This window comes from Hyla sarda, assembly GCF_029499605.1.
Source record: "Hyla sarda isolate aHylSar1 chromosome 1 unlocalized genomic scaffold, aHylSar1.hap1 SUPER_1_unloc_16, whole genome shotgun sequence".
NCBI classification, from domain to species: domain Eukaryota; kingdom Metazoa; phylum Chordata; class Amphibia; order Anura; family Hylidae; genus Hyla; species Hyla sarda.
The window spans coordinates 46,274-60,649 of record NW_026607577.1 but is presented as its reverse complement, the minus strand read 5'-3'; the positions used below and the strand labels follow the sequence as shown (position 1 = coordinate 60,649).

At 42.3% G+C, this 14,376-nt stretch overlaps 1 protein-coding gene across 1 annotated transcript in view; it reads left to right on the top strand.

Annotated features, from left to right (window-relative positions):
• Nucleotides 1-14,376, top strand: part of LOC130298018 (oocyte zinc finger protein XlCOF7.1-like) — a 41,723-nt gene that overhangs the window by 11,654 nt on the left and 15,693 nt on the right. The window contains exon 6 of the mRNA XM_056550901.1: nt 1,427-2,422. Coding sequence (XP_056406876.1) covers nt 1,427-2,422 — 996 coding nt within the window. The remainder of the gene's footprint in view (nt 1-1,426; nt 2,423-14,376) is intronic.

Below are 14,376 nucleotides of genomic sequence, written 5' to 3'. Positions count from 1 at the left end.
AGGCCCCCATACTGCCCCCATATATAGTTGTAGGCCCCCATACTGCCCCCATATATAGTTGTAGGCCTCCATACTGCCCCCATATATAGTTGTAGGCCACCATACTGCCCCCATATATAGCTGTAGGCCTCCATACTGTCCCCCTATATAGTTGTAGGCCACCATACTGTCCCCCTATATAGCTGTAGGCCACCATACTGCCCCCATATATAGCTGTAGGCCCCCATACTGTCCCCATATATAGTTGTAGGCCACCATACTGTCCCCATATATAGCTGTAGGCCACCATACTGTCCCCATATATAGTTGTAGGCCCCCATACTGTCCCCATATATAGCTGTAGGCCACCATACTGTCCCCATATATAGTTGTAGGCCGCCATACTGTCCCCATATATAGCTGTAGGCCACCATACTGTCCCCATATATAGTTGTAGGCCACCATACTGTCCCCATATATAGTTGTAGACCACGATACTGCCCCCATATATAGTTGTAGGCCACCATGCTGTCCCCATATATAGTTGTAGGCCACCATACTGTCCCTCTTTGGTGTCCACTGCTCCTCTGGTCTGTGGACCTATTCCTATGGCTCGGAGCAGTAGGTCCCCGGTCTGCAGGGACAGTGGAGCAACAAAGCTGATGGTAGTTCCTGCCCACAGCACCCAGTGCCCGCGCTTCCCCTTTGCTGTCCTCCGCTCCTCTGTGCTGTGACGTCAGCCGACCATTTCTTTCAAAGTGGTCCAGACCAGTAACCAGTGGCTGTGGCTGCCATTACTGAGTTTTTTCAAGTACCCCTGGGGGAGAACCACTGCCCTATGCTTTGCCTGAATTCTCTGGCTGGCATGAGGATAATAAAGGGGGCGGTTTGGATGACTGCTCCATTATAATCTGCGGGGTCAGGTGAATTGGGGGGCACGGTCATTTGGTCCCTGACTGGGCCCCATAACAGTGATTTTCCCTGAGGCTGTGTCCACATGATTGTCAAAGACGGGTGTCCCTGCTCCTTGTAAGGCAGTGGTGTCAAACTGTGGCCCTCCAGATGTTGCAAAACTTCAACTCCCGGATATGCTGGGTTTTGCAACATTTGGAAGGCCGCAGTTTGAAGACCACCGCACTAAGGGATACCATGAGAGGGAAGCCTTGATTTACCTTTCGGGGACAGTGTGCATCCTCTGTAGGAGGCAGGCAAAACTTTTGGTGTCCAAGCATAATGAAAGTTGAAGTTTTGCAACATCTGGAGGGCCACAGTTTGACACCACCGTTGTTTGGCTGCTCCGCTATCATAGCAAATATCTTTCTTCAGTTTTGCAGTAAATCTTATTTAAAAATGAAGGGTACAAAGTACTATTGCTTAGAAATGCAAAAATGTCCTGGGTTGTTAAGGGGTTAATACTCAAAAATAAAATCTGTGTTATTCTCTGCAGATTCTTGTACCAGGAGATCAGAGGAGAATCTTATATCTTCAGATTATAAAGCAGATGATGATATCACACAAGATACATATGAAGAACATTCCATTATCCCAGATACACCCTCAGCCCTTCACAGCCAAGATCTGTCATCTCATCCTTATATACAGGTCCTGTCTTCTCAGTCATCACAGGATATTCAGAAAAATAAAGGTCATAGAAGGAATGATGGACATCAACGAGCTCATACAGGAAAGAAACCACATTCATGCTCAGAATGTGGGAAATGTTTTATTTCTAAATCAAGTCTTGTTAGACATCAGAGATATCACACAGGAGAGAAACCATTTTCATGTTCAGAATGTGGGAAATGTTTTCCTTTTGAATCAGGTCTTATTGTACATCTAAGAACTCACACAGGAGAGAAGCCATTTTCATGTTCAGAATGTAGAAAATGTTTTACTCAGAAATCACATCTTGTTCAACATCAAAGAACTCACACAGGGGAGAAGCCATTTTCATGTACAGAATGTGAGAAATGTTTTACTGATAAAGCAAATCTTCTTAAACATCAGAGATGTCACAAAGTGGAGAAACCATTTTCATGTTCAGAATGTGGGAAATGTTTTACTGAGAAAGCAAATCTTCTTAAACATCAAAGAACTCACACAGGGGAGAAGCCATTTTCATGCTCAGCATGTGGAAAAAGTTTTACTAACAGATCAACTCTCGCTGAACATGAAAAATCTCACACAGAGGAGAAGCCATTTTCATGTTCAGAATGTGGGAAATGTTTTACTAAAATATCAAATCTTAAAAAACACCAAAGAACTCACACAGAGGAGAAACTATTTTCATGTTCAAAATGTGGGAAATGTTATACTTGCAAACCAAACCTTATCAGTCATCTAAGAACTCACACAGGAGAGAAACCATTTTCATGCTCAGAATGTGAGAAATGTTTTACTTGGAAATCAGCTCTTCTTCAGCATCAAAGAATTCACACAGGAGAGAAGCCAATTCAGAGCAATAAATGATGCAGATAACACATCTATATATTAACCATGTACATAGGATATCTGACATTTATACATATATCATATACTGCATCTCCAAACTTGTTACCAATTATTAATAAAAGTTTTCTTTTAGAACGTAGTCTCCTATCCACAGCTCTACTGTATACATACAGCTCAGCTACATGTACATTACACATATACAGCTCTACTGTGTACACATACAGCTCAGCTACATGTACATTACACATATACAGCTCTACTGTGTACATATACAGCTCAGCTACATGTACATTACACATATACAGCTCTACTGTGTACACATACAGCTCAGCTACATGCACATTACACATATACAGCTCTACTGTGTACACATACAGCTCAGCTACATGTACATTACACATATACAGCTCTACTGTGTACACATACAGCTCAGCTACATGCACATTACACATATACAGCTCTACTGTGTACACATACAGCTCAGCTACATGTACATTACACATATACAGCTCTACTGTGTACACATACAGCTCAGCTACATGTACATTACACATACAGCTCTACTGTGTACACATACAGCTCAGCTACATGTACATTACACATATACAGCTCTACTGTGTACATATACAGCTCAGCTACATGTACATTACACATATACAGCTCTACTGTGTACACATACAGCTCAGCTACATGTACATTACACATATACAGCTCTACTGTGTACACATACAGCTCAGCTACATGTACATTACACATATACAGCTCTACTGTGTACATATACAGCTCAGCTACATGTACATTACACATATACAGCTCTACTGTGTACACATACAGCTCAGCTACATGTACATTACACATATACAGCTCTACTGTGTACACATACAGCTCAGCTACATGCACATTACACATATATACAGCTCTACTGTGTACACATACAGCTCAGCTACATGCATATTACACATATACAGCTCTACTGTGTACACATACAGCTCAGCTACATGTACATTACATATACAGCTCTACTCTGTACACATACAGCTCAGCTACATGTACATTACACATATACAGCTCTACTGTGTACACATACAGCTCAGCTACATGCACATTACACATATACAGCTCAGCTACATGCACATTACACATATACAGCTCTACTGTGTACACATACAGCTCAGCTACATGTACATTACACATATACAGCTCTACTGTGTACATATACAGCTCAGCTACATGTACATTACACATATACAGCTCTACTGTGTACACATACAGCTCAGCTATATGCACATTACACATATACAGCACTACTGTGTACACATACAGCTCAGCTACATGTACATTACACATATACAGCTCTACTGTGTACACATACAGCTCAGCTACATGTACATTACACATATACAGCTCTACTGTGTACACATACAGCTCAGCTATATGCACATTACACATATACAGCTCTACTGTGTACACATACAGCTCAGCTACATGTACATTACACATATACAGGTCTACTGTGTACACATACAGCTCAGCTACATGCACATTACACATATACAGCTCTCCTATGTACACATACAGCTCAGCTACATGTACATTACACATATACAGCTCAGCTACATGTACATTACACATATACAGCTCTACTGTGTACACATACAGCTCATCTACATGTACATTACACATATACAGCTCTACTGTGTACACATACAGCTCAGCTACATGTACATTACACATATACAGGTCTACTGTGTACACATACAGCTCAGCTACATGTACATTACCCAACCAGAGGACACCAGAGTACCTGGAGGAAGCCCACGTAAACACATACAAACTCATTGCAGATGTCGTCCTTGGTTGGATTTGAACCTACGACCTCGGTGCTGTAAGGCAAGAGCACTAATCACTCAGCCATCTTGCCGTATAGAAGTCGGCACCCTGGGATTAGTGTTTTCCCCTGATCTCACAGTCAGCGCTTCATTCTCTGCCCGGGACATGACATCATCACAGTCATCATCGCTATTACCTGGATTACACTGGAGAACTGCTCACTAGCGCCACCATACGGGTGCCAGCCGGTAAGGTAGTCATATCCAAGTGCTCAGGACTCTACCTAATAGGCTGCACATACAATGGGCTCAGGGTCACTTATTCACAGTCCTGGCTACCAGAAAGAGTAAAGACTCCTCTCGCCAAACTCTGTCTGGACACCGGACACTTTCCCTGCACTTGCCTTATAGACTCTGTGTATCAGCTGCTACAAGCAGCCGTGACTCACCACTTATGGCAGACATCAGACATTACACAGTCATCACACCGACTGTGTGTGCGGGGGCCAGTGGGGCGCCATGTCTCTATCACGGCAGCCAGGTAAGTGGGACTGTGCATTGTCCATCTCTGTACACAGGCCCCTGTCTCCTCCTCTCACCCAGATCAATGTCTCTGCCCCTCAGGGGACTATCAGGCCTCCTGCCACATATTAGATTGGAGAACACTAAGATGGGTCCTACTTGTGGTTGTGTTAGGTGCGGCCAATCCTACCAGAGAAGCCCAAACGGATAACATGTAGATGTCATTCCAAAGGGCTGGACCCCGGGATTTTGGAAACTCTGCCCCTCCCCCCAACCTGTTGGGTTCCAAAAGCAATAATAATGTTGGTAGGAATTAGGGTGTGAATCCTAAGCTTAATAAGGTAGGTACCCAATGAGAGTGCGGCTCAGTTTGCCCACAAGGGATGTGACATTGTTTGTCCACCAGCAAAGAGGCTCTGTGGCTCCTAGATGACTGTCCACATCTCACCTACCGTCCTCTACTATAACAGCCGCTCTATTTATGGGCCCATGGGGGGGAGAGACCTTGTACTTGGGGAGAGGTGTATATGACAAGTGAATGGAAAAGGACCTGACAAGAGAACGACCTCCTCCGCCCGCCCCTCCTCCGCCCTCTCACAGACTAATCATCTTCCTTCTTTTATAAAACGGGACAGAAAGGGGGCGGTTACATCACCTGTGGCAGCTCATTTGCATATTGCACTGGCCCAGCACTCCGATTGGCTGATGCTTTTGACAGTTAATGCAGCCTGCTATGTGCTTGGTGCATATGTGAGACAGGGAAAGTAGTGTACACAGAGAGCGCCCCCTATGGATACCAACTGATGAAGGGAATCCAGTCTGATGGTAACCAAGGCTCATTTATAATCCTGTCCTGTCCCCTTTATGTTGTAATAACTGCGGGGACGTTAAATTATCAAAGGGAATCTGAGATTGGTTTTTCGTGACACATTGTACTTAAAGGGGTTATCCAGGAAAAACTTTTGTTATATATCAACTGGCTCCAGAAAATTAAACAGATTTGTAAATTACTTCTATTAAAAATCTTAATCCTTTCAGTACTTATGAGCTGCTGAAGTTGAGTTGTTCTTTTCTGTCTAAATGCTCTCTGATGACACATGTCTCGGGAACCGCCCAGTTTAGAAGCAAATCCCCATAGCAAACCTCTTTTACTCTGTGCAGTTCCCGAGACAAGCAGAGGTGTCAGCAGAGAGCACTGTGTCCAGACGGAAAAGAACAACTCAACTTCAGCAGCTGATAATAATTGAAACGATTAAGATTTTTTAATAGAAGTAATTTACAAATCTGTTTAACTTTCTGGATCCAGTTGATATAAAAAAAAAAAGTTTTTTCCTGGAATAACCCTTAAGGACGCAGGACGTAAATGTACGTCCTGGTGCAGTGGTACTTAACGCACCAGGACGTACATTTACGTCCTATGCATAACCGCGGGCATCGGAGCGATGCCCGTGTCATGCGCGGCTGATCCCGGCTGCTGATCGCAGCGAGGAACCCGCCGGCAATGTCTGACGCCCGCAATCTCGCGGGCGTCCGCCATTAACCCCTCAGGTGCCGGGGTCAATACAGATCCCGGCATCTGCGGCAGTGCGCGATTTGAATGAATGATCGGATCGCCCGCAGCGCTGCTGCGGGGATCCGATCATTCATAACGCCGCACGGAGGTCCCCTCTCCTTCCTCCGTGCGGCTCCCGGCGTCTCCTGCTCTGGTCTGTGATCGAGCAGACCAGAGCAGGAGATGACCGATAATACTGATCTGTTCTATGTCCTATACATAGAACAGATCAGTATTAGCAATCATGGTATTGCTATGAATAGTCCCCTATGGGGACTATTTAAGTGTAAAAAAAAATGTAAAAAAATGTAAAAGTAAAAGTAAAAAAAAAGTGAAAAATCCCCTCCCACAATAAAAAAGTCAAACGTCCGTTTTTTCCTATTTTACCCCCAAAAAGCGTAAAAAATAAATTTTATAGACATATTTGGTATCGCCGCGTGCGTAAATGTCCGAACTATTAAAATAAAATGTTAATGATCCCGTACGGTGAACGGCGTGAACAAAAAAAAAAAGTCAAAAAAATGCAACTTTTTTAATACATTTTATTTAAAAAAAAAATTATAAAAAATGTATTAAAAGTTTTTATATGCAAATGTGGTATCAAAAAACAGTACAGATCATGGCGCAAAAAATGAGCCTCCATACCGCCACTTATACCGAAAAATAAAAAAGTTAGAGGTCATCAAAATAAAGGGATTATAAACGTACTAATTTGGTTAAAAAGTTTGTGATTTTTTTTAAGCGCAACAATAATGTAAAAGTATGTAATAATGGGTATCATTTTAATCGTATTGACCCTCAGAATAAAGAACACGTCATTTTTACCAGAAATTGTACGGCGTGAAAACGAAACCTTCCAAAATTAGCAAAATTGCGTTTTTCATTTTAATTTCCCCACAAAAAGTGTTTTTTGGTTGCGCCATACATTTTATGATATAATGAGTGATGTCATTACAAAGGACAACTGGTCGCGCAAAAAACAAGCCCTCATACTAGTCTGTGGATGAAAATATAAAAGAGTTATGATTTTTAGAAGGCGAGGAGGAAAAAATGAAAACGTAAAAATTCAATTGTCTGAGTCCTTAAGGCCAAAATGGGCTGAGTCCTTAAGGGGTTAATGTTAGTGGTAAATTTTGGTCCATACATTCTGCATTTTAGTGTGAAAAACACCAAAAACTTCATGAAAAATTTAAAATCTAGCATTTTTTTTGAATTTCAGATTCTCTACTTGTAAAGTAGATCGCCGCCCCCGCCGCTGATCACCGCCGCACACCCGCGGCGCTGTGATCGTGACTGGACGCGATTGTACGTCAATTTGCAGCAACGCACAGAAAAAAATGGACGTCCTATTAAGTCCATTTGTGGGAAGGGGCTAAGGAGCGATGATCGCTCTAGGATGTGTTATCTTAGTGTTCCCTTTATTTTTTTGTACTTTAAAGGAGCTAAAATATAAGGTAGAGAAATAAATGTATTTAATCCGGGATAACATAGTAATCTTTAGGATGTCCTAACAGGGGGGTGTGAGCACTACACCATGTGACTTCAGGCTAGAGAAGGCTTTACTGAGCATGCTCAGTAAAACCAATGTCCCTTACAATAACGGACATTTCCGGATGTATTTGGTAACGTCCGTCAGCCATAGACCTCAATGTTAAAATATAATGGACGTTAATTTATCCGTTTCTTGAAACAGAAAAATAATTAGTGCACATCCCGTCACATGTTCCGTCACCACTAAATTCCATTAGTTATAACGAACTATTACAGGTCATAACGGACAATAGAAAAATCACATAGACTTTAATAGGATTTTGTAACAGACGTATAACATCCTTTTTTTTTACATTTTCTAAACGAATTTCAAACAGATTTATAAAACGGAGTAATTTTGTAGTGTGAAAAGGGCCAAACAGTAATATTCATATTGCCACAATAAAAAAATGACAAATATAAACACTTTAAAAAGAGAAAAGAAAGACGACAAAAAAAAGAAGAAGAAATAGGAAAATAAATACAAAGTCCTGACATCTCGCCTAAAACGTAACTAACAATTATTTATAGGGGTACTCCGCTGCTAGACATCTAATCCTCTATCCAAAGTATAGAAGAAAAGAGGTCTGATTGCGGGGGTCCTGCTGCTGTTCTAAACATACGCCGGGTCCGTGCAGCAGTGGTGGTGACCTCAGGCCACGCCCCCTCTATTCATCTCTATAGACATAAATGGAGGGGATGTGGCATGGCATCACTAGGGGGCGTGGCTATGACATCACTACCACGGCCACCGACTCCCAGCGTCCTGAACAAAATTCAAGAACGCTTGAGCACAGAAATACCCCTTTACCTAAACAATTATTTAATAGGAACCTGTCTTCAGATTTTACCATATAGAATATAACAAATATTATTAACGGCTTCTGATTTAGAAAAATGTATTTTAAAACCTGATAAAAAAATTACTAAATAACCATCGGATAGAAGAAAAATAACAATTCCGTACTATGATAGGGACGGACTGTAAAAATATAAAATATTATTGGTAAATATAAGATTTAAGAACCTTTTTCCTTCCAATCCACGACATATATGGGAATTTACGAGCGTGTAACTGGGTCTTCAATCCGTGTAATAATGGCGCAAAGTGTGAAGTAAAGAGATCTTGTACCAGATGTGATCAGATCTCTAGGGATTTTATACCCCGGGGAGGACAAAGAAAAGGAAAAGAATTACACCGATGTTTACTGAACCCAGGGGACGCTGAGATATTGACGACTTCTCATATAGAAAAATGGATTTTATGATCTGAGACCGAAAATAGACGTCAAGACGGGAAACGCTCATCTAGGGTTTGTGATAAATAAAAGTATCTGCAGCGTCTTATGACGCGTTACATTCCCTATATACAACCTCAGGGACAATATTACATTTATTATAAGTCCAGTGTGCGGAGATGAATATAAGAATAATAAATCATATAAGAAAGAAAACTTTTATTAACAATTGGTAACAAGTCTGGAGATGCAGTATATGATATACCGTATATACTCGAGTATAAGCCGAGTTTTTCAGCACGATTTTTCGTGCTGAAAACACCCCCCTCGGCTTATACTCGAGTGAACTCTCCACCCGCAGTGGTCTTCAACCTGCGGACCTCCAGAGGTTTCAAAACTACAACTCCCAGCAAGCCCGGGCAGCCATCGGCTGTCCGGGCTTGCTTGGAGTTGTAGTTTTGAAACCTCCGGAGGTCCGCAGGTTGAAGACCACTGCGGCCTTCGACATCATCCAGCCCCCTCTCACCCCCTTTAGTTCTGTACAGTACTCACCTCCGCTCGGCGCTGGTCCGGTGCTGCAGGACTGTCCGGTGAGGAGGTCGTCCGGTGGGATAGTGGTTCCGGGCTGCCATCTTCACCGGGGAGGCCTCTTCTAAGCGCTTCGGGCCCGGCCCCAGAATAGTCACGTTGCCTTGACAACGACGCAGAGGTACGTTCATTACCAACGTACTTCTGCGTCATCGTCAAGGCAACGCCTCTATTCTGGGCCCGAAGCGTGGAGAAGAGGCGCCCCCGGTGAAGATAGCAGCCCGGAACACTATCCCACCGGACCACCTCCTCTCCGGACAGCCCTGCAGGACCGGACCAGCGCTGAGCGGAGGCAAGTACTGTACAGAACTAAAGAGGGTGAGAGGGGCCTGGATGATGTCGAAGGCTGCAGTGGTCTTCAACCTGCGGACCTCCGGAGGTTTCAAAACTACAACTCCCAGCAAGCCCGGACAGCCGATGGCTGCCCGGGCTTGCTGGGAGTTGTAGTTTTGAAACCTCTGGAGGTCCGCAGGTTGAAGACCACTGAGGGCGGATGATGACAAGAGGATGATGAAGGGGGGGTGTGGGATGATGACAAGAGGATGATGAAGGGGGGGTGTGGGATGATGAAGGGGGGTGGGGATGATGACAAGGGGATGATGAAGGGGGGGGGTGTGGGATGATGACAAGGGGATGATGAAGGGGGATGGGGATGATGACAAGGGGATGATGAAGGGGGGGGTGTGGGATGATGACAAGGGGATGATGATGAGGGTCTGGATGATGACAGGCGGTGATGATGATGAGGATGTAAATGACGGGGGTCTGGATGATGACAGGGGGGGATGATGTATTTCCCACCCTAGGCTTATACTCGAGTCAATAACTTTTCCTGGGATTTTGGGTTGAAATTAGGGGTCTCGGCTTATACTCGGGTCGGCTTATACTCGAGTATATACGGTATGTATAAATGTCAGATATCCTATGTACTTGGATAATATATAGATGTGTTATCTGCATCATTTATTACTCTGAATTGTCTTCTCTCCTGTGTGAGTTATTAGATGATATTTAAGTGTTGATTTCGCAGTAAAACATTTCCCACATTCTACACATGAAAATGGCTTCTCTCCTGTGTGAGTTCTTTTATGTGGAACAAGATGTGATTGAACACTAAAACATTTCCCACATTCTGAACATGAATATGGCTTCTCCCCTGTGTGAGTTCTTTGATGTACAACAAGGTCTGATTTCTGAGTAAAACATTTCCCACATACTGAACATGAAAATGGCTTCTCTCCTGTGTGAATTTTTTGATGTTGAACAAGACCTGATTTAAAAGGAAAACATTTCCCACATTCTGAGCATGAATATGGTTTCTTTCCTGTAAGAGCTCGTTGATGTCCAACACCCCTTCTGTGACCTTTATTTAGCTCAACATCCTGTGATGACTGAGAAGACAGGACCTGTATATAAGGATGAGATGAGAGATCTTGGCTGTGAAGGGCTGAGGGTGTATCTGGGATAATGGAATGTTCTTCATATGTATCTTGTGTGATATCATCATCTGCTTTATAATCTGAAGATATAAGATTCTCCTCTGATCTCCTGCTACAAGAATCTGCAGAGAATAACACAGATTTTAATAACTTTAAAGGAGTATTCACATCTTAAAGACCCTATGTAATGTTGTAGTACATGTCACACTTGTGCAAATAGTTATAATTACTTTCCTTGAAGTCTTTGAAGCAAACCTCTCCTGCTCTGGACAGTTCCTGACATGGACAGAGGTGTCAGCAGAGAGCACTGTGGTCAGACTGAAAAAACTACACGTCTTTCTGTGGAGCATACAGCAGCTGATAAGTACTATTCATTTACTTTAATAGAAGTAATTTACAAATCTGTTTCATTTTCTGGCACCAGTTGATAAAAAATAAAAAAAAATGTTTTCCACTGGAGTTCCCCTTTAATTACCAAGACCCATTTTCAAATGTAACCGGTGTCTCTTTATGTTGTATTACCTTTGGGCGCTTTTACTGACTGAAGTGATTCTGATATTGTTTTTACGTGATGTATTGTAGTTTATAGTGGAAAATTAGTTCTCTAGGATTGTGGGGATAAAAAGGTGAAATTATTAAACTTAAAAATGAACAAAAAAATTATGATGTATTGTGGTTAGATATTAACATAACTATAATGGGACATTAATATAGATAGAATGGGATAGATAAAAAAAAAAAAAAAGGAATTACAGAAAAATAAAAAATGTATAAAAAATGTATAAAATAAAAAAAATCTGGTAAAATAAGAAAATAGAAAAAAATAAAATTAAATGAAACATTAAATAAAATGTAAAAAATATAACATTTTAGGAATAACATTTTAAGTAATAAAAATACAGTAAATAAAAAAGAAAATTATAGAGCTAGTAGTGCGTCTTACCATCTTGCCGCACACACTTAGGGCTCATTCACACGAGCTGATTTATATACATGGTTCTTGCTTCGTGTTAGAAAGGGGGATGGGCTCTTCAATGGGGCTTGCGGCGGGTTTTCCGCATTGGAAATTCCACAGCCGAAAATCTCCTGGTGATAGCCCGCCCCCTTTATAACAAGTAGCGGGAAACCTGCAAATAAATCCTCTCGTGTGAACGAGCCCTTAGTGTGATCCCCATTAGTAACAGACGCACATACTCGCCATTTCCCTACGTTTTCCTCTTCTTACAATTGCTCTGAGCTGTTGTGTTTTCCAGAGCTCAAATTCACCACGTTTTATGCAGAAACTTTACTAAATTTGTAGATTTCATTTGAAAATATATATATTTCCTTAATGGCCCCGTCCCCTTTGTAGGGTTTTCTGAGTAAGGCGGAGAGTTAGTGGGGTTTTTGGATTTTTTTTGTTGGAAATTCTGGCACAACACACATGTGACACAATAAACCCTACAAAATCAACTCGGAAAAGCCTTAAAGTGGTACTCCTGTGAAAAACTTTTTTTCTTAAATCAACTGGTGCCAGAAAGTTAAACAGATTTGTAAATTACTTCTATTAAAAAATCTTAATCCTTCCTGTGCTTATTAGCTGCTGAATACTACAGCGGAAATTATTTTCTTTTTGAAACACAGAGCTCTCTGCTGACATCACGAGCACAGTGCTCTCTGCTGACATCTCTGTCCATTTTAGGAACTGTCCAGAGCAGCATATGTTTGCTATGGGGATTTCCTTCTACCCTGGACAGTTCCTAAAATGGACAGAGATGTCAGCAGAGAGCACTGTGCTCGTGGTGTCAGCAGACAATTCTGTGTTTCAAATAGAAAAGAATTGCCACTGTAGTATTCAGTAGCTAATAAGTACAGGAAGGATTAAGATTTTTTTAATAGAAGTAATTTACAAATCTGTTTAACTTTCTGGCACCAGTTGATTTAAAAAAAAAGTTTTTCACCAGAGTACCCCTTTAAAGGGGTTATCCAGGAATGGAAAAAAAACGAAAAATTCTCAGATCAGCTTAGGACACTAACCTTGTATCTATTATTCTACTGAGACCTTTGTATCTCCTGTACGTGGCTCTAATACACCTTTTTGCCTCCTACTTGCTCCCTTCCCCGCACGCTGTCTTTAACCTCTTGGGGACACAGGGCGTACCTGTACGTCCTGCGCCCGCTCCCGCGATGTAACGCAGGGGCACTGCGTGACCCCATGTCATATCGGATCGGTCCCAGCGGCTAACGGTAGCCGGCACCCAGGGCTAATACCAGACATCCCAGATCGCGGTGATGTCCGGTATTAACCCATCTAAAATGTAAAAAAAAGTATTCCCGGGAGCTCAGTCGGGCTGATCGGGACCACCGCAGTGTCTGGATCCGCTGGGAGGCAAGCGGAGGGTCCCTTACCTGCCTCCGATCAGCGATTGATTGCTCCAAGCCTGAGATCCAACCTTGAGCAATCGACATCCGATAACACTAATCAATGCAAGGCTATGGCATAGCATTGATCAGTGCTGGCAATCAATGTACTGCATGTTATATCCCCCTATGGGAGCTATAACATTGCAAAAAAAAAAAAGTGTAAAAAAGAGTTAATAAATGCGATTTAACCCCTTCCCAAATAGAAATTTAAATCACCCCCCTTTTCCCATTTAATAAAAAATGTAAATAAAATTTAATATAAACATAAATAAATATAAATATATTCCAAGTATATTTTTGGTCACTTTTTATACCATAAAAAAATGAATAAAAAGCAAAAGTTTTATTTATTTTTAACCTCTAAAGGACTCAGGGCGTACAGGTACACCCTGGGCGCCTGGGTCTTTGCGCATCCTTTGTAGTACCCTGGTGAAATCCCCTGTGTGGACTGGAGACGTGACAAAATGCCACGCCCCCATGTAACGAGGGGGTGGGACATAACGTCTCGTCTCCAGTCCCGGAAGTGACTGAGGCCATAGCAACACAGACAAGGGAACTGTCTCAGGAATAGGGTGAGGGGGGTGCAAGGGTCTTCAATCAATTGCTTCAATGGAAGGAGGTGAGGACCCGAAGCTACAAACACATCATCAAAATACCCATCGGCACTGGAGACCACGAGGACCTGCGTGACCACAGAGGAATTAGCCCATGAGAGGATAATCTTATTCATAGGTTTGTCCTTGTGGATCTCTGTGGATGAAGAAAGCCCACCCAAAAGCTGTCCCTGGCATGGAACAGGACCAAGTGTTTTCCGGCCAGGATTGGCATGATCAGAGCTAAGGGCC